The sequence below is a fragment of the Pteronotus mesoamericanus genome, unplaced genomic scaffold, assembly GCF_021234165.1.
Source record: "Pteronotus mesoamericanus isolate MK-2021 breed Mesoamerican mustached bat unplaced genomic scaffold, CSHL_Meso_final scaffold_36, whole genome shotgun sequence".
Taxonomy (NCBI): Eukaryota; Metazoa; Chordata; class Mammalia; order Chiroptera; family Mormoopidae; genus Pteronotus; species Pteronotus mesoamericanus.
This window is the reverse complement of record NW_026555313.1, coordinates 17,855,000-17,878,759: the sequence shown is the minus strand read 5'-3', so window position 1 is coordinate 17,878,759 and position 23,760 is coordinate 17,855,000. Positions and strand designations below refer to the sequence as shown.

The 23,760-nt window shown below is 50.7% G+C and overlaps 1 protein-coding gene across 1 annotated transcript in view; it reads left to right on the top strand.

Annotated features, from left to right (window-relative positions):
- DRD2 (dopamine receptor D2) overlaps positions 1-23,184 on the top strand; it is a 69,011-nt gene extending 45,827 nt beyond the window's left edge. Inside the window, exons 2-8 of the mRNA XM_054592542.1 lie at positions 10,529-10,844; positions 16,095-16,204; positions 17,221-17,357; positions 18,567-18,757; positions 19,727-19,813; positions 21,393-21,720; positions 22,974-23,184. Coding sequence (XP_054448517.1) covers positions 10,560-10,844; positions 16,095-16,204; positions 17,221-17,357; positions 18,567-18,757; positions 19,727-19,813; positions 21,393-21,720; positions 22,974-23,167 — 1,332 coding nt within the window. The 5' untranslated portion in view covers positions 10,529-10,559 and the 3' untranslated portion in view covers positions 23,168-23,184. The remainder of the gene's footprint in view (positions 1-10,528; positions 10,845-16,094; positions 16,205-17,220; positions 17,358-18,566; positions 18,758-19,726; positions 19,814-21,392; positions 21,721-22,973) is intronic.
- Positions 23,185-23,760: the final 576 nt, after the last annotated feature.

Genomic DNA, 23,760 nt, shown 5'->3' with positions numbered 1-23,760 from the left:
CAAGCTGTACACCAAGGCCAGCTTTCATTAATACTGAGCCCAAGGGCAAGTCTCCAAAAGTCTCAAGGCACCTGGGATCCACCTCCACTTCCCTCTACCTGCCAGCTGCTTGTTAGGCTCAGTCGCTGAAAGAGCCTCTGGCTGTACTCAAGTTGCATGAAGTAGGTTCTCAGTGAGTCACCAGGTAAGGACATGTGGTGCTCACCAGACTGATACAGGTTCAAACTCAGTGCCAGTGCTGGGTCTGAGCCACTCAGCAATAGTCCCAGAGTATATACCAAGCCAAGCTGCCCCCTGCAGGGTGTCCACAGACTTTGTGGTAAGGCAGGGTCTTGGGGAGTCATCAGTGTAAGGCCAGCATTGTTTATCAGGCCCAAACAGACCCAGATTTGGGCATGTGAAGGGAGGGCACTCCACTGGTCGGGCTTGTGAGAGAAAAATAGCCCCTATCGTAGAGCCACACCACTCAGTCTGCGGGTATGATTCTTATGCTGGTGTAGTTTGCAGTTTGGCAAAAGAACAGACCCTATAGAAATAATTAAACAAATAATGACCTAGTCACACTCGTGATGAATGCCACCAAGGAGCACATGTGCTGTGCAAGCATCGAGAGAGAGGGCAGCTCTGAGCCAGAGTATCAGGAAGGCTTCTCTGAAGAAAGGGCTGACCTGAAGGGTAAGGAGGAGGAAGGCACCAGCTGGGACTGAATCCTGAGCCCTGGTGGAGTGACAGGGCCTGGTCTGGAGCTGGGACACTGGGACCCAAGGGGAGGGAGCAGGAGTCCTCGTGGTGGTAGGTTTGTGGCCTTTGTGACAGGAAGTTGAAAGAGCATGCAAGGCGAGCTTCTCTTGGCCCTGAGGTGGGAGGCAAGGCTGGGACTGCCTGACTACGTTCAACTTCAGCGAATGTGTGTGGGGGGCTTTGAGCAGGTGACTGGGTTATGAACCTCAGGCTGGGCCACTGAGAGCCCTCAAGACTATGCCCACCCTCCTGGCTCCAGCTGGGTGGGGTCAGACACAGCCAGAGAGCAAGAATGGGAGATTCTTCCAAGCTGGTCCACATTTTCTGAGGAAATCGAGACAATTTCTCTACAAATAACAGCTCTGCTGCTGCTTGGCTGCCCTGCAGAACTCCAGGTTGGACCACAGAGGCTCACCATGCCTGGAGGGGGCACAAAGAGGGGATGGTGTCAGTGGGTGGCATTCCTTCCCAGCCCTCCTACTCCCCTGCCCAGGCCACTGGAGAACAGGTTTCCCCACTAGCCTAGGTCTAGTTCACACCTGTCCCCAACCAGCAGCAAGAGAATGAGTTGCCCCCACCATTCCCCTGATCTCTTGGAGCCAAGGAATTTCTGGGAGTGGACCTTGCCTGTGCCAGGGAGAGGAGGGTGTCTCCTCTCCTTAAGTAGGGACCTCTAGTGTGAATATTGGTGCCTGAGCCAGACCCCCAGCCTCACCACGTTACTCCCCTACATGTCTGGCTTGGGACTCTGGGAAAGACGTTCAGGGCGAGGAGTAGGAGGGGGCATCCTGGAAGTGGCAGCATCCATCGCCCCACCCTCACTCTTGTAACCAAACTGCGGGTCTGCTGCCTGCGCTACGGAAACCTCTATTCAAGGGGCAGGTGCGGATGTAAAGGAAAGTGGTTTATTTGCAGGTGTCAGACACCTGAAAAATGGGAGACTCAGGTCTCAAAGCCCATCTCCTGGAAGATGGGGGACTTATGTCATAAAGCCCATCTCCACCTCTCAGTGCAGGCAGAGGTTTTTATAAGGAGGGAGAGGGGAACAGAACAAAGAGATCTAGGGGTGAAAAGTTCTCTACATGCAGATGAGCACGGTCCATTTTGATAAGGCAAGTGACAGTCCCGTGTGTGTCATCCTGATTTAGTCATCCTGGCTGCACAGTTGAAGGTCAGCAAATCTTCCTGACCTAGGATGCCTGGAAGTTGGAGTCTGTATCTTTTGAAGTTAGTTCCTAGGATTCTCATACAAATATGCTGTTCACCTATAAGCTACAAATTAGAGTCAGCACTTACAGAAACAATGCCAAAAGAATGGTGAGGTAGGTTACAATATCCCAGTGTTACAATTTTCCACTGTTACACTCAGACTTCCCTATTCTCCACTCCAACATTCCTGCTCCTCCACCCCCACCCTCAGACCCTTTCCCACCATCCTTCCCATCCCCAGCCCCAGGACTCGGAGGCCTTTCCACAGAGATAAGATGGAACTACGCCTTCCATCCACTCAAGCGCCTTCCCAAGTTCTGGGCCCAGAAGGTGCTCTCTGTGACTGCCTGGCCTAGGGCTGTGGGAGGGCCCTGGCTCCTGGGCTCCTGGTTCCTCTCTCCCATGCTGAAGCAGCCCCCCTGTGCAGTAAGTAAGGTGTTATTCAGTGACTCTTCTCCTTTCCCCTCTGGAGCAGGAAGGAATGCAGATGCTTCCTTCCCTTCCTTTTCCCCTTCTACTCTTTCTTTTTGAAGCTGCAGAGGGAGCTGAGGAAGGGCCCACACCCAAGTCACAGCCTGGATCTTCGATTGGAGGAGGAGGGGTGGCTTGAATTGTGGGGTCTGAGGAGGGACCCTTACCCACTCACTCCCAATTCCCATCCAGCTGAAGTCCCTCCAACAAGCTGCTTTTGAAATGCAAATATGAAGTGCTCCCCCTCCTTTTTCAGTGTAAGGCTTCAAGTCTTAGAAAAGAGGAAAAAAATGATATGTTGAGGAGAGCTACTGTCTCACCCGCCATGAGCCTGATAAGGGATTGTTAAATTTTAATTAGACAATTTGATTCCTTCAAATGCCAAACTTTCAGAGGAGGCGGTATATGGGAACCAACTGGGTTGCTTGAGTTCAGACTGAGCCAAGGGTTTCGCAGCCCCACCCCTGGGCCCTGTGCCTCAGAGTTTTGCTGGAGGCTGGAATCAAATCAGAATCAGAGAAAAGGAGTTTTCTCCTCTCTCCTCTGGGAGCAGCCAGCTTTTCTCCAGTGCTCCAGGCTGCCCGAACGGATTGGCCCTTTTGGCCCCACCCCAGCAAGCTGGTGACCAAGGATGACAATTGCCTCCAAGTTTTTCCTGAGAGAAACCGTCAGTGTTAGGGGACAGGCTCAAGCTGTGGAACTTTAAAGGTCCCCCTCCCCCGCCGCCCCCCCATACTTGTGAGAAGCCGTTTCCGTTTGCAGGCTGGATGTGAGCCTACCTCCTCACCACAATGCCTACTCCCCTGTTGTCCCCTCTCCCTCTCCCTACCCCAGAACTAGCAAGTTTTCAAATTAGGGCGCACACAGAGAATTGTACCATGTGTAAGGCACAAAGTATGAATGGCAGAGGAGCTTGAGGCCGGAAAGAGGAGCTCCCCATTCCCCTGGCCCAGGTAACCCGCACACCTCAATTCATACCATATGTCTTCTTGGAAAGCCACTGTATATAGCTCTGAAGGCAATAATTGCAGCAGACTGTGGTGGCCTGGATGCTGGGAAAACTTGATGGATGATTCTGGAAGATCTTTCAGTAGACCTTTGGCTGTCCGAGCTGGGGCAGGACAAAGAGTGCTGGAGGCAGATGAGGGCCAGGTGATTTCTGGCATGTGACAGTTGAGGCTTGCAGGCCACCTGCAGATGGAATTTCCCCTAGTCCTGGCTGGCTCCCTCCTCTTTCCCACATACCAGGGAAGCTGAGAAAGAAAAGCCTGAAGCCCGTCTGAGGAAGGCAGGGTGGGGAGCAGCAATGCACCACTTTGCTGCACAGGGAAGATGAAGATGGTACTTTGGGGGAGAGACAGCCCCCTGCTTGAGTGAGGCCTGGCATCTGGCGGCATCTTTGTCAGCTCAGGCTGCTGTAACAAAACATCATAGGCTCGGTGGCTTAAACGACAGAAGTTTGTGTTCTAACAGTTAAGAGACTGGGATCTGAGGGCGGGGTGCCAGCCGGTCAGGTCCTGGTGAGGCCTTCGGCTGCCTCTCGCTGTGAGCTCGCAGGGCAGGGGAGAGGGTGAGAGGGCGAGAGCGAGCTCCCTGGTGTCACTTCTTACAGGGACACTCATCTTATCACGAGGGTCCCACCCCCATCACCTCATCTAGACCTAGCCACCTCCAAATAACATCATGTTGGAAGGGAGGAGGGCAGAACTTCAAAATATGAATTTTGAAGGCATCTCGGCTGCAAGGTTAGATCATCCATTTCTCTCCCAGGAGATAGGACTATGTAGCTAAACCAATAAATGCGAAGAAATGGCCGTGACCATGTATGTATTTGGTGCTCACTAAGAGCTCAATGACTGGGGACTGTGATTTGGAGCTTTTACATCTGAAGCAGGAGCCACGTGAGAGGAAGATGAAGGTGAGTCACATATAAAGGTTGGTAAGGAAGTTGATTGTATTTTCATAACTCCAAATCAAAATGCTTACTCTGGCAACAGGAAAAAAATGTAAAATAATGTGATCTTATACATCTGAAAAGTCTTATAACTGTTATGAATAACTCACCTTGGGTTATACATTTGTTAATCTCCATTTAAGAATGAAAAAAAAAAACAAAAAAACACAAGAAGCTTAGGCCATCCTGGCAAATCCAGGGTGCTGGCTGCTGTGTGGGCTTGGCGTCCTCCACTCACCCCAGAGAGGGCATTGACTTCATATGGCTTTTCTGGAGCCAGGCCCAGGCCAGGTGACCTGGTGCTCTCCCCTCCTCACAGGCAAAGTTCACCTGGATGGAGAAGCTTGGGGGGTAGGGACCCAAGGGGTCTTCCAGGTGCCCCCCGAGTGAGACAGACCACAGCCTGGCCTCTCCCTGCTCTGTCTTCTCATGAACGCCCCTTGGAGGGGTAGAAGGGAAAGAGGAAGGGGTAGTGCTGCTGCAGGATCAGGGGCCACCTGGGGACTGGCCGGCCTCCTGAGAAAACACAGCAGGGAAATGTCAGGAGGGCACTGTGTTGTATTCATCCTAAGTTGACACACACCCCACCAACATTTTAACGTCTCTGAAATCAGAATTCATTTTACAATTAACCCCGTCTTAGAGCTTATTGGGGTTTGATGGCATTTTTTTCCTAGTGGTACATGACACAGTGGGGCATCTCACACTGAATGCTGTCTCAGAGCCTCGGAAATATAACAACTGTTCTAACGGTCACTGACTATACAGCAGGTGGGTTGGGAGAGCTGGATCTGCCAGGCCAGGGGCACTCCCAGCCCAGGGGTCGCTCATGTGTATCCAGCAACCATGGCTCAGGAACAGACATTGTTTTTTTTCTCTCCCCCCCCCCCCCCCCCCCAGTATTTTGCTTGGTTTGGTTTTTAAAGTTAACACTCCTTCAGGGTTTACTTGTGCTGGTCACATATGCATCATCTTACTTAATCCTCACAACATAATTGCTATCTCCATTTTGTAGATGAGAAAACTAGGGCTCAGGAAAGCCAAATAACTGAGATCCCAGAGCTAGTAAGGGAGTGTTGGGATTTGAACCCAAGTTGTTTGGTTCTTCAGCCCCTATATTATACCAGTGCCTTTCATGCTACTGCGTCTTACCTGTAGGGGCAGATTTGCTCAGCTTGGTACAGCATGAGAACTAGCCAGGCAGCCCCTGCTGATAAGAAATGTCAGCCTTGAGTAGGAAGGGTGCTGAGGGCACAGAAGACAACCCTGTACCAAGATGTTAATAGGGACTATGGGCATTTAGGCATTTTCCATGATTTCCCATTGTTTCTATAATGTGAACACATTACATTTGTTTCAGCAAAAAGCAACAAGAATGATTGAGAATAAATACTAATTAGAAAATTGAGTGCAAGAATGAATTCTTTTCCAGCCTTGGGTGAAGGGACTCACTGTTTCCCTGAGGAATGAGTGTTCACCCATAGCCACTCCTTGATCTGCAATGTTCATATTTACCACCTAAATTGTATCCACAATTTCAAGTCCCAGTTTAAGTGCACCCCCTCCAGGAAGCCTTCCATGAACACTTCAGCCATACCCATGTGCAGGCATATCCTCTCTGATTTCTGAACATCCATTGTAGTGCGTGCTATAATGTGTCACCCAGATCCCCTGTACAACTAATGCCCTCCTTCCTCAGCTACTGGGGGTGTCGACAACTGACAATTTACAGCTGGGTCCTCCTTCTTGGTGATTGCCCACTGCTGAAGAGAGATGACTCTCTCAAGGTCACACCCTTTCTCTGGGACAGCCCATGATCTATGAGAGGGAACAAAGGCCTGACCCTGGTGCCCTAATTCAGGCAACCAGGCAACTCTGCAAGGCTCCTTGAGGGCGCGACACCTGAGGTCTGTGGTGTGACAACTACAAAGCAACTTAACTTCTCCTATGCGCAGTCCTACTTCCTTCACTTCCCTGCAAGTCTTGAGCCTGCAGGCATCCCTGAAAAATTTTCTGCATGCTCATTTCCTCCTCAGCCTGCTTCCTGGAGATTTGACATGCAACACCCATGATACTCGGGCTGCATTACTTTTTGTTGCTTGTTCATCAGGTGGACTATGTTAATAGCTACTTTCAAGCATGTGTGTGAGGTTCTTCCCAGGTGCACTCACAGAGACTTTGATTCAGTTCAGCAAATCTCTGTGGATCATTACTGCCTGCAAATCACAGCGTTAGGAGTTGGATGGAAGAATGAGCTCGTAAGCTCTTTTGATTATTCCACGAAGAAGATGAGGCATAAGTAACACACAGTGTAATCTTGAGATGTTTACACCTCAGTGAAAGCAACAGACTCACAAAGGGGGTATGTTCCAGAACAAAACCATGAAGCAATGCTGTAGAAGTCTCAAGGAGGGAGGAAGGAGATCCAGTGAGGTAGGCTTGGGACAGATCCTAGGGCAGGAGGATTCTGAGCAAGCTTGCTGTGAAGGATATGTAGAGACTGGGTGAATAGAGAAAAAGGAAATGAAGTTTTCCAGACACTTTTCTTATTTGTATAGTGGGATAATAATTAGAAGCTTCAGAGATTGTTTTGAGGATAAATGAGATAGTATATTAAAAATAGAAAAGAACTTGGCAAACTGTCAGATCTTCTGCAAGTAGATGGAGCCATCCTCATGGGCAGGCTCAGGATGGCACTGCAGGAATGTAAGCCTGGTTGGGTGTAGAGAATGGGTGGGGTGGGGAAGACAGAGACCTGAGAGGCCCCATCAGATGCCACTGGCCCTCCCCAAAGAGGGACTGAGAGAGTGGGAGGAAGGGCAGAGAGGGACCGTCAGGGTGCCAGGTAAGTGCTTGTGCTTCCAGGTCTCCAAGCCGCCAACACTCCTTGGCTCCTTGCTTTCTTCCCAGCAGGATCAATGGATGCTGCCTGAGTGAATGAATGGCAGCAGTAGCCCCTGTTGCCTGGTCAATACATACATACAGGTCTCCTGCTGTGTGCTCCAAGTGGGAAGAGGGCCCACTTGGCTTGCAGAAGACAGCATCATAGGACACAGTGCTTCCCTACCTTGAGTTGGAAGACTTGTTGCGGGGCTGGCATTCCCTGTCGTCCCACATGGAATTAGGCATTTTGCTTTCCCCAGAGAATCCAAAGTGGTGGTGCTGGGTACGATATCATTCACACTTCTCTGCTGAGAGCTGGCAGAGCAAATATGTCAGAGAGGGATGAGGTGGGCAGACCCTTCTCCCAGGTCACAGATGGGGGTCCTCTCTGACCTGTTGTGGCTGATGTGCCCTCTGCGCTGATTTGGATGCACGTTCATCCAGAATGGCATAAATCGGTGTGTTTCAAATCCACTTGGGTACCGTAGCACCTGGAAATAATGGTGCTTTTGTGCAGAATGCCTTGAAAACTAATAAATTTAATTCCAGTGTGTGAAATAGGAACACTTTTGTTAGCAGGAAAGCCAACTCTATTATATATGCATTATGTTTCAATCACAACCAAAATACAGGCTGTCAAGCTCATCAATGCCTTTCGAGCCTGCCTCTGAGCACCCTGCTCCCTTTTCTCAGTGAGCAGCACTACTAGCCTCCCAGAACCCAGTGCAGAAATGCAGAATTGTCCTCTACAACTTCTCTCCCTGTTTGCCCTCAATGCTCTTCCCACCTCCCATCTATCCAATGACCAGATTCCATGAAATTGACTTCCAGGTTTGCTACTGACTCTGAACACTTCTCTGAATTCTCATCCCCACTACTTCCATCTGGCAACTTGTTGGGAGCAATGTGCATGGCTCCTGGATCTGAGGGTCACTGTCCAAGGGCCAGCTGAGGAGGGAGAGGGGCTCTGATTCCCACAGAGCCCATCCCAGGGTTGTCATGAATGGGGGGAAATAATATGAGTCATCACAAACACGTCTCTGTTTACCAGGAGATGGGGCATGACTCTTCCCTTTAGTGGTGAAAGCATCCTAGCCCCTTCTTCCAAAGGCCTTTAATTGAAAGGGTTATCAATGTGGCTAGGTAATAGGAATGTACAGATGATCTCATTACAGCAGTATGTTAATGTTTACAGAGAATAGATGATGCTTTGAAGAAAACAAATCACAGGAACACACTGATTTACATGGGTCTGTGAGGAGACGAGTAAACATGAGAGCGTAGTAAACATAAGGGTGCCAAAGAGTTTAGGGTTAGGGTCTGCAAATAACGCAAATTTCCTTCCCAGTGTGAGCTGGCTATCATAGCTTTTGAGGGAGAAACAAAGCATGCTTTGAAAGAATTTATTTTTAGGCCTGATTTCCCCTGGGAACCGCCAGATCCAGTTTAGGCCTGTCTCCAGTATTGTTTTGAGCCAGGCCGGGGGAGGGAACCACCAAGAGACAAGGAGACTTCTTTCGGATAGAATGAGGATCCCGGCCATGTTCAAGGCGAGCCGAGGGGTGCGGGTATTTTTGCCCTTTCTCTGTGTCCCCCAAGTTTTTGTCTCTGATGCCCAATTTGGCTGTGCCTGGCTTAGGTTGTCCCTTCCATCAAGGGCTCTTACCCGTCATTGACTACCAGCCATCTCAGGGCCAAGCAGGGTGATGTGAGGGACACAGGGGCTGTCAGGGAGACAAGTTTCATCTCCTCAGTGGCCTGTTTTCCCAAGGCCTCCTTGATTAGTTCCACCCTTGGAGCCCTCTCGCCTGTTGGTGGGGCTTTAGTTCCTGAAGCCAGACATGGCATTTCCTAACAGCAACCACCATCTGTTACCTGAGTTACAGCTACCCCTCACTTCCTTCCAAAGTCCCCTCTACACTGTAGCAGCCAGTGACCTCTCTAAAACACCAATCTAATGGAGTCAGTCCTGTGCACCCAAACTTTCAGGAGCTCCCAAACTTCCAAGTCCTATCTGGCCCATGAATGGCCCTCCAGTTTAATTTTCCCCTGTGTCACCATCATGCCCTACAATTTTTGCCTAACAGAAGTATTTTCTCTTTGGGATTGTGTTGTGTTCTCTCTGGTTGGAACATCTCCCCTTATCCCTCGGTTGCCTGGCTAACTCCTCCTCCTACTTCATCTCAAATAACACCTCTTTTGGGACGTTTTTTACCCATGGGATGGGGTGCCCATTCCTCAGGCCTCTCAGTGCACATGTGCAGACCTGATCATTCCTCTCTGGGGTTCTTGCAGTAGCCTCCCAGTTGGTGTGCTGTGACCTTGCTTGGCCCCATCCTTCCGTTCTCTACATAACAGTCATAATTTTCTCTCTGAGAGGCAAATCCAATTGCGGTGTTTCCACTGTCATTAGGCTCAAGTCTAAACTGCTGGTATGCCTTGTAAGGCCCCCCTGTGATCATCTATGATCACAGCTATTGCATCCTCCCCAGTTTAAGTCGTTCGAAGTCCCTCCATGCTTCAGCTGGCCCGAACCTCTTTCTGCCTCCACCATAGCGCCTGCTCTCTGGTTCTGACTTTGCGTGTGCTGATTCCCATGTCTAGACCCTCCCTTGGCTCCCAGCTCTTTACCTGGCTAATTCCAACACATCCTTAAGGTGTCTGCTGAACATCACTTTCTCTGGAAAGCCTTCTTTAAATGTCTAGGTTATGTGTCTCTCTCCCCATTCCATTTCCTAGTGCCTACGACCCACAGATTTAATTGCTTAATTGACTATTGTTGATTTTAGATTGTGAGTTGGAGAATCATGTATATTTTGTTCCTGCCTGTGTTTCTAGCACTACAAGAACAATGCTCAATAAATATTTATGGAAGCAAGAATAAGTGAATGCATATTTCTATTCCTACCTTTAGAGGCTGGGCCTCCTCATGAACTTGTGTGTGGTGAATGTGATGTGCTTATTATGTGTTTATTGAATAAATGAATGAATGAATGAATGGTCATCTCTTCTCAAGCTCATTTACTTTATTAAACTTTTTAAAAAATTATATTTGTTCATTTGTTCTACCATCTGCAAGGACTTCCTAATAAAATAGTGGCAGCAGGCCTCAATGTTTTAAGAAAATTTTTGGATGCAAAAGTTCACATTCTGAGACTGAAGAATGCTCTCTTTTAATTTCTAGTGGCTGGTTAGCTCCAGAATCCTCCACGGGAGGCATGCTTTGGGAGGTCCTCCTGCTCACTCCCTGTGTCCTTTTCTCCTGGCCAGAGCCTGGCCACCCAGTGGCCCCGCTACCCCAATGGATCCACTGAACCTGTCCTGGTACGATGATGATCTGGAGAGCCAGAACTGGAGCCGGCCCTTCAATGGGTCTGAAGGGAAGGCTGACAAGCCCCACTACAACTACTATGCCATGCTGCTCACCCTGCTCATCTTCATCATCGTCTTCGGCAACGTGCTGGTGTGCATGGCTGTGTCCCGCGAGAAGGCACTGCAGACCACCACCAACTACCTGATCGTCAGCCTCGCTGTCGCTGACCTCCTTGTAGCCACGCTTGTCATGCCCTGGGTTGTCTACTTGGAGGTAGGTCCAGGCCCTGCCTTACTCAGCACCTTCTCTGGAGGACACAGTGCTGGAGCCTCGAGTCCAGGCTACTCACTTCTTTCCACCCACAAGTTGCCTGGTGCTTTCTCAGATGGCCTCTTCCTCCACTGTGGGCTCAGTTTTTCTCCTTATAGAATGGGTAGGTTGTCTCCTTAACAATCCCAACTCCCAGTGATAGAGTCCTCACTAGGTGCCATGGCTTGTGTTGAGTCCTTTATATGCAGCATTTTTCCCAACGAGTCCTCATAGCAGCCCTGAGAAACTGATGCTGTTATTACCATTTCACGAAAGTTACGTGACCCCTCCAGCAGCACATAGCTGCTAGGTGTAAGCTGGTGCTATGTCTAGCCCCTGAGTCAGTTCATTATATCTTGCTGGAAATGGGAGTAATTGATGAGGACCCCCAAGGATGGGAGATGTTCCTGCTTCTAGGCCTCAGTTCTTCATTCCTCCTTCCCCACTTCAAAATGCAGGCTGCTGCTCTGTGCTCTCCTTCTCCCTATCCTCTTCCCCAGTTTGTTCTAGCGCCTGTGTTTGGGACCTCCAGTTAGAGGCCTCTGTGAGTTGTGTTGCAGCCCCTTCCTTAGGAAGGACCAGAGTGTCACTGTTGCCTGGCCCAGGAAAGAACCCAACTCTGTGCCTCAGAATAGTGAATAGGCAACCCCTTCTATGGCCCTGGCGTGGTGCCAGACATTTTTCAGACACAGACTCAGCAATTGCTTATGCTAATCCTAAGAGTTAATACCACTCTTCTCACTTTACAGAAGAGGAAACCGAAGATTTGAGACGTTGCCTGTTTCTACCCAGGTCACATAGCAAAGGGAGAAGCTGCTGATAGAAGTCCTTAAGTGGACCCACCTCCAGGTGGACACTTTTCAAAGTTGCAAGGCAGATTTGGAAAGGCCCAGGGGATGTGAGTGAGCACAGGCTGGATCCTGCTCCTTTCTCTGCCCAGGATTCTAGGCTGGTGTCTGGTTGCACAGGAATCTGACCGGGTGTTCAGGGAAGAGCCAGAAGTGTTAAGGTCATCAAGAGCACTAGGCTGTTTCCTTCCCACCCTGGGCTAGAGAGGAGTTTACCAGTGCCATGGTGGCAAGCCCTTCTTTAAAAGGAAATAAGAAGCCTTTGTAGGTTGATGCAGAGAAGTCCGCAAGGAGAATCTGAGGTGTGGAGGGAGGCTGGTCGGAAGTGGGCCTTCTCCCTCTCTCCTCTCTCCATGGGCACCACTGTGCTTCCTGTTGCTACCACCACACTGGCCCACAGAAGCTCTGGACCATCACTCTGTGGTTTCCTTTAGCACAGCCTAAACAGGCTGGAACTTCCAAAATGACCTGACTGAATGTTAAGGAAGAACCAAAAGGAAACAAACAGGAGTTCAAGGCCACAGCCAGGGGTTCAAGTCCCCAGTGAAGCCAATATCTACAAGGCCCCTAGACTCTGCTGTCTGAGGCCTCTCCCTGAGGAGCCCTTCCTAATTTGTGGCCTCCTCCTACTTGCTTTCCAAGGAGATACCCAGGCCTGAGACCATCAGTGAAAAAGACCTCTCTGTGTGTCCGTTTTCTTATCTATCTCATAGCATGGTTTGAAAATTGAATGAATGACTACATAAACATGCATGGAATGGAACCAGGCACATAATAAGAAGTATGTAAACGTCAGCCATGACAACAGTATTCAAGATGAAATGACCACAGATATGCTGCACCTGTCCACATAGAGAACTCCCCCATACCCAGGCAAAGAAGCACCCTCTTCCCAGAGTGAGGTGTGCTCTGCTCAGGCCTATGGGCATGGGCTCTGGGGCTTTCAGACCTACTGCCTTTACCCAGGCTCTCTAGGGTAGGGCCAAATCTGTTCATGGGCTATGCTGGGCCTTTTACCAATCTCTAAGTCCTTTGAACAGACATTTTAAACATACCTGTTCACCATTATTTTAGAGGAAAAGCTCAGTGTTCCAAGGGCAGGGTGGAGAATGGCATCTCAGAGGCCGATGCTCAAACTTCCCCATAGTGTCCCAACCGAACAAGAGCTGGACACTGTGCCCTACTCCCAGGACATAGTTTTGGCTATTTATGGTCCCTAGAGAAAGTCCCAAGTGGAGTCTCACTCTATCTCAACGTCCTGTCAAAGTGTTCTTGCAACCATGTGCTGTGTCTAGAATCTTCCGTTTTGTTCCATTTCCAGTGATACTAAATGCCTCCAATAGCCTGCTATATCAGTGCATGTATAATGTGGAACTGGATGTGCATTACTTGTATTTATTCCACTCAGTATCTGGACAACACACTGCTTTTGAAGTGGGAGGCTGGGGTTCAATTCCCAACTCTACCACTTTCCATCTGGAGAAGCTCCCCAAGAAGAGAGCCGTGAGCCACTTGTTTGCAGGTACCACGCCACTTCAGCCTCACAGGCCTTTGAGGGATGGGTTTACTGTGTGCATTTTCCACGTGAGCAGATGAAATTGAAATGTGAACAAACTAAAGTCTCAGGGTTGTAAGTATTCGCTCATTTGACATGTATTAAGCAATTCTATGGCCTGCTTCAATGAGACTACTGATGAAAGTGACAGTGGATCAGTCCCCGCAGAAGATGTGGGAACACAGGGGGCATGGAACTTGGCATGTGGGGACAAGGAGGTCGTGCAGGAAGAAGTGATATTTTCAGAAGAATTATCCAGGGGAGGGAGCCAAGGCACCTGCACCCCAGGCAGAGAAACAAAGTGTGCGAAGCTGCGGAGCAGGGAGGGTAAAGCTTGAGGTTTTGAGGTGAGGCATCCATGTTATTAGCTTCAGAAGTTTGCTGTCACATTCCATAGAGATGAGGGTGAGTGTTTAGAACAGTGCCTAACATATAATAAGTGCTTAATATGTGCTAGTTACTATTAAGATTTAACCAGCTAACTCAAGGCCCATCCTGCAGTTCTCAGCTTCATGTGAGCAAGAATGTGAATGTGCCCTGATAGGTGTGGCTCAGTTGGTTGGAGCATTGTCCTGTAAACCAAAAGGTTGAGGGTTCAATTCAGGTTGGGGCACATACTTAGGTTGTGGGTTTTGTTCCCAGTCAGGGTACAAATGAGAGGCAACTGGTTGTTGTTTCTTTCTCACATCAGTGTTTCTTTCCCGTTCTTTTTCCCCTCCTTTCTCCTCTCTCTAAAATCAATAAGCATGTCCTTGGGTAAGGATGGAAAAAAAGAAAAAGAAAAAATATGTCAAAGTATGGTGTCAAAAGGTGCAGAGAAAAACCTGGGGTCTGGCTCTTTCTCTGCTACTAAATCATCAGGTGATCTTGGACAAGTCCATTTTCCAATTTGACCCCAAGTTTGTCCACCCTAGCAATTATAATCTTTCCTTTCACATTTCATTTATTTAGTACCTTTTACATAATTATTTCCTTTTTAACAAGCCTGGTAGACCTTCCCAAGACAGTTTAGAAGAGAGTATAAGTTGTGCTGCCCAGAACTTGCTTCTGATTCCAGCCCTGCCACACCCTAGCTGGGTGCACTCTCTGAGCTCAGTCCCTGCTACATGACCAGACATAAACAGTCCCCTTTGTATAAGCTTTAAGAAGAACAAGTGAGATAAGTACCTGCATACAGTAGGTGTTCTAGAAACTGGCTACCAGCACATTCTCTTGAGTTGTTCAGTCAGCTCCCCAACTGTGTGCTACAAGAGCTGGTCCTGAAACCGCAGAGGAAAGCTGCCCTCGTTCTCACTCCAGAAAAACCTCTGGGAAAGGAGACTGAGAGCTTCCAGAGGCAGGAGCTTGTCGGTCCTGCTCATCCCTGTACTCCGGAGTCTAGACAGAGCCTGGCACATAAGAAGTGTCTACAGGAAAGAAGGAAAGCAGGGAGAATAGGGAAGATCTCAGACCTAGGTTCCCAGGGACAGGAAAGCAGCTCTGAAATTCTAGTCTAGGAGAGGCCTCAAGTGGAGAGTGGACCAGGTGGGCCCAGAACTCTCCCAGTGGTGCCAAAAGGTAGACTTTGTTTATGCCAGGAAAGCCCCTCCATCCCCCCCCCACCCCCTAGGACATTCAGCTGCTGCCCACATGGTCAGCCCTGTACTGAGGCACAGGGACCCTTGTGTTGCGACTTGGGAGGGGCCCGGAGAAGGCAGCGCTGAGAGAGGCTCGCTGTCTCCCAGGAGGAGCTGCTGTTTCCTCCACGCTCCACAGTCAGAGCAGCAATGCCTGTCACTGAGCTTAAATGCCAATATTTGGTTTCATGCCTCAGAGCAGAAAAGAAGGCAGTGCTGAGAATGAGCAGGGTTGTACGCAGGCCTGCTGCTGTGCTGCAACAGCAGCACGGGTCCTGCCCTGCTCTGTTCAGCTCCTCTTTTCTCCTGTTGGCAGAGGCCCGAGGTGCATCTCCCTGTCCTGACTCTGAGCAAGGGTGGGGCTGCCCCAGACTTCCAAAGTCGCCAGGGCCAGCCTGCTGTGTGAGTGTGAGTACCTATGTGTAAATGGAGGTGTGCGGTGGGTACAGCGGTGTGCGTGCATGTGTGAGCAGGTAGGAGTGTGTGTGGTGAGAGTGGGGAAGGGATGTAAAATGCTTGTACCAGGAGTTGGACGTCTCGTACCCCATCGTACCATGGCTGTGTTGTTACAGCCCCCTCCCCAGCCCATTCTGGTGTTCCTACAGCCCTAGGCCAGACTTTCCTTCTTTCATTCTCCAGGAATAACAAGGAGCAGAAATGTCTTCCCTGTGTTATAGGGTCATTGTCTTCACCCTTGTTCTTAACAGACACTTACGGGGCCTCTGTCCTGCGCCATGCACCATGCTGGGCACTGATGAAGCTGCCTGGTTCCCCCAGAAACCTGGGCCAGCCAGGACCAGACACTGAGCTGAATGGCTGGGCGAGGCACTGCATTTTTCTGAGGCTTCGTTTCCTCATTGGTAAAATGGGGATCTTAAGGTGATCACACAAATATTTTCCAGATAAAAAAAGTTGAAGTACTCAGTATAAGTTGGTCATCTTTCTTCTAGCACAGTTCTTGGCACAAGGTGGCCTATGTGCCTAGGAGGTGAGAGGCTGGGACAAGGGCCTCAGGCATCACGGTTATGACCCCCCATTGCTGCCCCTCTTCTCCCCCAGACCCCAGGAAGAGACCCACAAGACCCTCACCGGTGCCTTCTGAGCCCGTGGTCTGATCTCCCCCAGGAGAGCCCCGCTATCAGGCCGTAGCTAATCTCCCTTTTACATTCCATGTATTATGTTGCTTTGTCCCCAGGTGGTGGGCGAGTGGAAATTCAGCAGGATTCACTGTGACATCTTTGTCACTCTGGACGTCATGATGTGCACAGCAAGCATCCTAAACCTGTGTGCCATCAGCATTGACAGGTGAGCCCAGCCAGGGTGGGAGTGGCGACCCTGGCTATTTACCTTTCAGGCTGCCCCACCTCTCCTTCAGGCCAAGCTCTGTCTATACTATGTGGCTGGCTTTGTGCCTATAAGTCCATGTGTTTATGTGCATTATGTGTGTATATGTATGTGTGCACATGCACATGTGTGTAGGTACATGAGTGTCTAGCTGGGAAAGTACCATCCTACTGGCGGTGATGCTATCAAGCGTACCCAGACTGGTATAGAGAAAAAGCACTTGATTCTGACTGGTGCCTTGGTTGTATCGCTTTCTACTTAGGTGACCTTGGGCAGATTATGGAAGTTCTCAGAACCCTAGTTTCATTGTCTAGAAACCAAAGATGATGGCCACTGCCCATTTGGAGTTACAGTGCCTGGTTATATAGTTTGTATCCAGCACAGGACACATGGCTGAGGGAGCCTGGCTGTGCTCACCTTGCTAAGATATATCCTTAGAGCCTTTCGCTAATTTGTATATACAGATCACATGGGCTCCCAGAGGCCCTGGCCATACTCTCCTTGTAGGGTTCTTGGAAGACAAAATGAGCGAATGTATGAGGAGTGGCGGGTAGAAGAATGGGAGGGTTTACACACAACTATCATTGTTATTTTTTTCCTGCTGAATGGGGCTTAACCCTTGCTCTGAGGGCCCCAGCTACCAATCCATCGACAAACACTTCCATGTTCAGTGACTCAGCTCAGGTGTTGTAGGAATAGTTTCCAAGGCACAGGGACCTCACAAAGCCTTATATCCAAGCGGGGAGACTGGAGTACAGGATATGGTCCAGGATTAATGGTAGTCAGTTAGTCCTTAAGCAGTTAATTGGGCAGTACTAACTGTCCTTATTATCTGAGTCGGGGACAGGAAGAAGGGTTGATTTAGAGTAGACAGGTGAGCTTCATGGAGATGGACCAACTGTCCACCTCCAAAGAGTGGGGTGTCTCCGGTTATGCGTGTTGTGGAGTGAGGAGTCCCCCGCCCCATGTCCTTGCAGGTACACGGCTGTGGCCATGCCCATGCTCTACAACACACGCTACAGCTCCAAGCGTCGGGTCACCGTCATGATCGCCATTGTCTGGGTCCTGTCCTTCACCATTTCCTGCCCGATGCTCTTTGGACTCAACAACACAGGTGAGCCTTGCCCCTGTCTGCTGAAGGCTCAGCCGGCCTCTGTGCAGGGTCTAGGGGGAGCTGAGCCTTGGTGTGAACACGTTGCAGACCCATCGCGGTCCTGATCGCCACCTGGACTGAGGCCAGGGGGTTCTACTGGGCCAAGCCCAGCTCTGTGTTGTACCTGGTTGGGCCAGAAAGGAACAATGACCTGGGGCACAGTGGAGTTGGGTGAAGGGTGGGGATTATGATTCAGGAAGTCTGGCCATTTTCAACCTTGTTTATTAAACAGAAGCAGGCCAAATAACCTCACACACAGCATGTGTGTGCCTGTTGTGTGTGTGCATACACACATGGGGGAGGCTACTGGGCCTCCATCACCTCTGGCAATGGCATTTGTGTAATGAGACTGCAGCCCCAGGGCCAGCTGGGCTCAGACCAGGCCTCAACCACCTGGAACACAAAAGCTAGAAACAAGTAGGAGGCTAGTGCACCATGCCCTACCCTTTGCGAGGCAGTTGGAGTGTCTCAGACAGAAGAGGCATCACATCCACCTGCTGGTGTGGCATCAAGCTTACTCTAGAGGGAGGCAAGAGCAATGCAGGTATGCTTCTGGAGCCTATTCCAGGACTATAGTACACAGGGAAGCCATGAAAGTGTGTGGTACCAAATCTAACTGTTGTGGGAATTGCAAAAAAGTTGAAATAGGCCTAAATATGCTCAGATTAGCCTGGGGAAGCCCTGAAATAGAGCCCAGACATCTACTAGACCTGGAAGGGAGCTTGGAAACACAATAGAACAGAGGTGAGTTCAGCAAACAGGACCCGGTTATCTTGTCCCTAAAATTAAAAAGTGGCAGACCTCCCCCCAGTATATAGGAAAGACTAAAATAATGCTTATGCTCTTAAAATAATTTTCTTAAGGCATGTTGTTTGAACACCCTGGCTCTGCTTGTGTGCTCATAGATGATAGAACTAATGATGGTTAATGAGAACATATTAATGGAAAAATTTGAGAGCAGTCGATCACAGCTTTTTGTTCATGGTTGCGTTTTTAATGCTCTGATTTACTCTGTGCATTTATTTGCATCTAACCCTTTCAAGCAACCTTAGGCATCTAATAGTCCCTGTAACCTTGTCCTTACTTGTACGGTGGAGGAGATAAGGCCTCTCTGCATGCTGTGGGCCCTGGGCCAGCAGACCCACCCACCTGACACTCTCCCTCCTCCAGAACAGAGTGAGTGCATCATTGCCAACCCCGCCTTCGTGGTTTACTCCTCTGTCGTCTCCTTCTATGTGCCCTTTATCGTCACCCTGCTGGTCTACATCAAGATCTACATTGTCCTCCGGAGGCGCCGAAAGCGTGTCAACACGAAGCGCAGCAGCCGGGCTTTCAGGGCCAACCTGAAGGCCCCACTCAAGGTCCCACGATGCCCCTCCCCTCCAGCATCCCTACTTAACCAACCATCACTGAGTTGAATTGGGTCATCCAGTGGTCAGTGGGGGCCTAGGACACTGCAGCAGGAGCGGGTGCATGCTAGGGGAGCTCCAAGCAGCTGGGCAGGGCAGGTGTCATTCGAAGGTGTGAGCCACAGTGGAGGAATTTGTATCTCCAGGAGTGGGAGGTGGGGAGGGTGGTGGGGGCAACATGGGAAGAAAAGCCTTTGCTAGATTTCTTTCTGCATGCAGCAGCCCTTGGCACCCTCCTGGGGTCCTCTCCTTCTCTTTTCTTCACTTCTCCTTTCCTGTCTCTGATCCCTCCACCTCCCTTTCCCTCCTGCTGAGGCCTCTGTCCCATCTCCTTTACCTTCACACTCTCCATCCTCTCCTCTGTGCACACCTCCTCCCTCCTCTCCTGCTCTTTCGTACTTCTTTATTCCATCCCTCTTTTGTTCACCCCCCTTAGGTCTTGTGAATTCTCCCTTCTGCTTAACCCTCCCTCAGGAATACAGTATGTGGGCCTGGAAGGAACGAGAGCTTTGGGGTTAGATACATCAGGTTCAAATCCTAGCACTGCCACTTTTTTGCTGAGTGACCTTGGGGAACTTGCTTAACTTTTCTGAGCCTCAGTTTCCTCATCTGTTAATAGGAATCATAATACTGACCACACGTTGGTCTTCAAGATTCAACATGAGGGGAGTGTGAGCCTGCCTAGCATGGTGCCAGACCTTCAGCTGGCACTCCATAAGTCAGAGCTCATTTGTCCCCCATCCTGCCCACCTCTCGTTATCACAGCACTGACCTTCCCCCTTACCTCAATTCCTCCTCGGGCCCCTACCCTGCTGTTCCCTGCCCTCCTCAGAGCCCCTATATCCAGTCTGACTACTCAGCATTGGGTTTCTGCCCCCTTCCTCCTCCCCGTCATGACCAGCATGCTGGCTCACTCCACAGGGCAGCTGCACTCACCCTGAGGACATGAAACTCTGCACCGTTATCATGAAGTCTAATGGCAGTTTCCCTGTGAACAGGCGGAGAATGGTAAGTGTTTAGGTCAGGGACCCACAGCCATGTCTTATTGCCCCTAGGTAAACCCACCTGCCATGATTCTCAGAAGCCTCACCAACTGGCCAAAGGGTGAGGCACTTCTTGGACCCTCCACTTTTGCCTCTGCTGAGACCCAACTTACCATGCATGCCTCACTATAGATGTGGAGCAAGAGCTCAGTTCTGCAAGGCACAGTGAGGTACCCCTACCACAAGAAAATGGTTGAGGGAAAGGACTTTGCCTTAGTAACATGATAGAAATAATAAGAATAGCTATACCATTAACTGAACACCTGCCATGTTCCTATTATCTCATCAAATCCTCACAGCAACTCTGGGAGGTAAGTCTTATTTTTAATATCCATCTTCATTTTACAGAGGAGGACACAGAAGCTTAGAGAAGTAAGGTAACTCACCCAAGGCTGAATAGTTAGTGAGAGAACACATCTTTGAGCCCAGACTTAGGCGTCTCTGAAACCCATGCCCCTGCTGTTTTCTCTACTTGCATGTACCAGCTTACTGCAGGCAGGTTCTGGGGCTGCAGGCTGGGCGCTGGGGAGATGGGAGTAGGGCAGCCTCTAAGTAGAGCCCAGAAGGGCATCAGCACAGCAGACCCCAGGCTTAGCCCAGTGGGAATAGCAGCAGGGTCCAAGCAGCAGCTGTCCCGTTCTGCGGGTTGGCCGGGAACCCACTGTGGGCCACACATGAAGTCCAGGTCAGGTGTCCTCAGGAAGCAGGGCCCCTGCCATTCACCTGCATAGCAAGAGCAGGACCCAAAGGAGCCAGTTAGGAGACAGATCCCAAAACAGGGATTCAGAATGGGGCCAAGGTAGCATTCCAGTTCTACCACCCGGGCATATGGTGAGGGTGGATTTCAGCAGCTCAGACAGAGACCCTGAGGCCTGGAACAAGGGAACCTGAGGGAGAACCTGGGAGGCCATGGGTGAATCCATGGCAGAGCCCTCCAGGCCAGCCCAGCAGGGAGGGTGGGGACCCAGGAGCCTTGCCCTTTGGCAGCTGGATCCGTCTAGTGGGAGAAATGGATCCCGTATGTGAGTGCTACTGCGGGTGCCCTGGGCCAGCCTGGCAGGAGAACAAGAGTGCCCTCTGTGCAGCTTGAGCAGGCTCCTAAAGGCGGGCACTGAACATCAATCAGTAATTTATCCCTGGCAGCCAGCTTGGCATCTGGCACTTAACTGGCACTTAGTAAGGGTTGCTCAGTTAATAAAAGAGAAGTGCATGAGTATTAAGCTCCCACAAAAATGGTGTGGGCTTACTGAGGATGCATAAGGATTGCTCTGGGAAGGGAGCCCGGTGACCCTGCAGGAAGGGCCCGCCATGAGTCTCGGGTCTTGTACCCACACAGTCCCTGCCTCCGAGTGCTCATCCTCCTTGCCTCTCTGACAGAGTGAGCTGTGGCATTTGCAGGAGTCTGAAGAGGGAGATAGGAAAGAGCCAGGTGGGTCCCTGGGAGGCCAGATGTGGCCAGATAGGCTAGGTGCAGTCAGGTGAGTCTGGGTGGCTACTGCCCGAAAACTTGCCTGCTTTGACCCAGAGCTCTCTGCCTCGTACAGGAGGCTGCCCGCCGAGCCCAGGAGCTGGAAATGGAGATGCTTTCCAGCACCAGCCCACCTGAGAGGACCCGGTACAGCCCCATCCCGCCCAGCCACCACCAGCTGACCCTCCCTGACCCGTCCCACCACGGCCTCCATAGCACTCCTGACAGCCCTGCCAAACCCGAGAAGAATGGGCATGCCAAAGACCACCCCAAGATTGCCAAGATCTTTGAGATCCAGTCCATGCCCAATGGCAAAACGCGGACTTCGCTTAAGACCCTGAGCCGCAGGAAGCTCTCGCAGCAGAAGGAGAAGAAAGCCACCCAGATGCTCGCCATCGTCCTTGGTGAGTCAGCCCTGGCTCTGGCCACGGCCCAGCTCTGCCCAACTCTGGCCAAGGGAAGGGCGCCTCACTGCCAGTTCCACTACCTGCCACCCTCTTCCTAACAATGGTTGGTGGGCCATGGGATTGGCACTTTCTCAGGCCTACGCCAAGTCTATTGATGCACCCTCTGAGGTAGATTCTATAATTATGTTCAGTTTACAGTTGGGCCAACTGAGGTTTGGGTTGTCCTATAGCTTGACCAAGGAAGACCCATAATTTAACTTAGGTAGTCTGCCTTGAGAATATGTGCACTTGACCAGTCTACCATAGTGACCCCCAGAACCTCATGACCCCGGGTGAGTCACTTTCTCTCTCTAGTCCCATTAGTAGAGTAGATTATGTCTCGAGGTTGTTGTGGTCATCAAATAATAGACGGTGGTGGAAGCATTTTATGAACTGCTAAACAGTGCACATAGGTGTTGTCATTATGGGCTTTGTTAATATTGTTATTGCTAAGGAATTGGGAAAATCAGCTTCCCTGAGCTTAACCAAGCCCCTGTACAGCCAGAACTGCAAACAAGTTTTTCAAAGGGCTGTGAGAGAGCCTGATCTAAATGAGGGCATGGCCCTGTCAGCAGAGTCCTGTCAGTGAGGCAAGGATTTCAAATAAAGTCCCCTAGAAAACCAGATAATGAAGGTCAAAATCAAGGGCTGGACTGATAGGGGTGTTTGGGAACAGGAAGGTCTGATGTGAGCCTGTCTTCCTTGTAGTACCCAGGGTGGTGTGTGACACCCTCCACATCCACCATCTCCTTTGATCTCCCGACAGCCCTATGATATGAGTGGGGCAGGTGTAATTATCCTCATTTTACAAATGAGAGCACACGGTCACAGCAGGTTAAGGGACCAACTGTTGATCATAACACTGGGAGTGACAGAGCAGGGTTCAAACCAGACCCTCTCCTGCAGTCCACAGGGTCTCTGCTCTGCAGCTCTGCCCTTCCCAGGTGCCTCTCCATCCGCAGGGACTCCCAGCTGCCTGTGGAGCATTCTATGCACGTGATACCTTGACACCAGGGGTCCCACCCAAGCAGGTGATACTGAGTTTGGCACAGTGAGTGGGTGGAATGGACATAAGTCCCGGTGAAGGTGGAGTTTCCAAGGCCTGGGCTGGGGCCTGCAGCACACAATCCAGCTGCCCACCGAGTGTGGGCCCTCCCAGCCCAACTCCTCCCTGGCCCTGGGGCCAGCCTGACCACTGCCCTCTCCCCCAGGCGTGTTCATCATCTGCTGGCTGCCCTTCTTCATCACACACATCCTGAACATTCACTGTGATTGCAACATCCCACCTGTCCTGTACAGCGCCTTCACGTGGCTGGGCTATGTCAACAGTGCCGTGAACCCCATCATCTACACGACCTTCAACATTGAGTTCCGCAAGGCCTTCATGAAGATTCTCCACTGCTGACCCTGCTGCCCATCTGAACAGCAGCCCGCCGCCCACCTCCCTGCCCGGGCTGGCCTGGCCTCAGTCCCTGGGAGCCATGGGCAGGAGGGTGTGTGGTGGACCTCTCTTTGCCTGGCTGGCCCTGCAGTGTTAGCTTAGCACCACGCCCCTCACTACCCAAACACCCTCGCTCTGCCAGGGTGGTGTAGAGAGCCAGGCATGGTGCCAGCCCTTGGGCTGGACCCTGTGGCTCAAGGGCAGCTCACAAAGCCCCTTTCTCACTTCCAGACACCTTGTCCTTGGCACCAAAGACACAAGCCACCTTCTCTGACCTTCCTCTGGAGCTCTGGTGTTGCTGGGGCCAGAGTCAGGGCCCAGAGGCTGTGCCCTCTGTTGGGCAAGCTCAGCCTGGCCTCCACAGGTTTGTGCCAGAGTGGGTGGTAGGGAGGGGTGGACAGTTCACAGCACCCAAGGTCCACGCCAGGAAAGCCAGAGCTCTTGCCAAGGCCGCGGGTCACTTCAGTCTGGGGAGACCCATGTACATACCAGACCAGAGAATGAACCCCAAGAAAGCCCAAGCCAAAAATCTTTACTCCCTTTCCTGCCCAATAGGA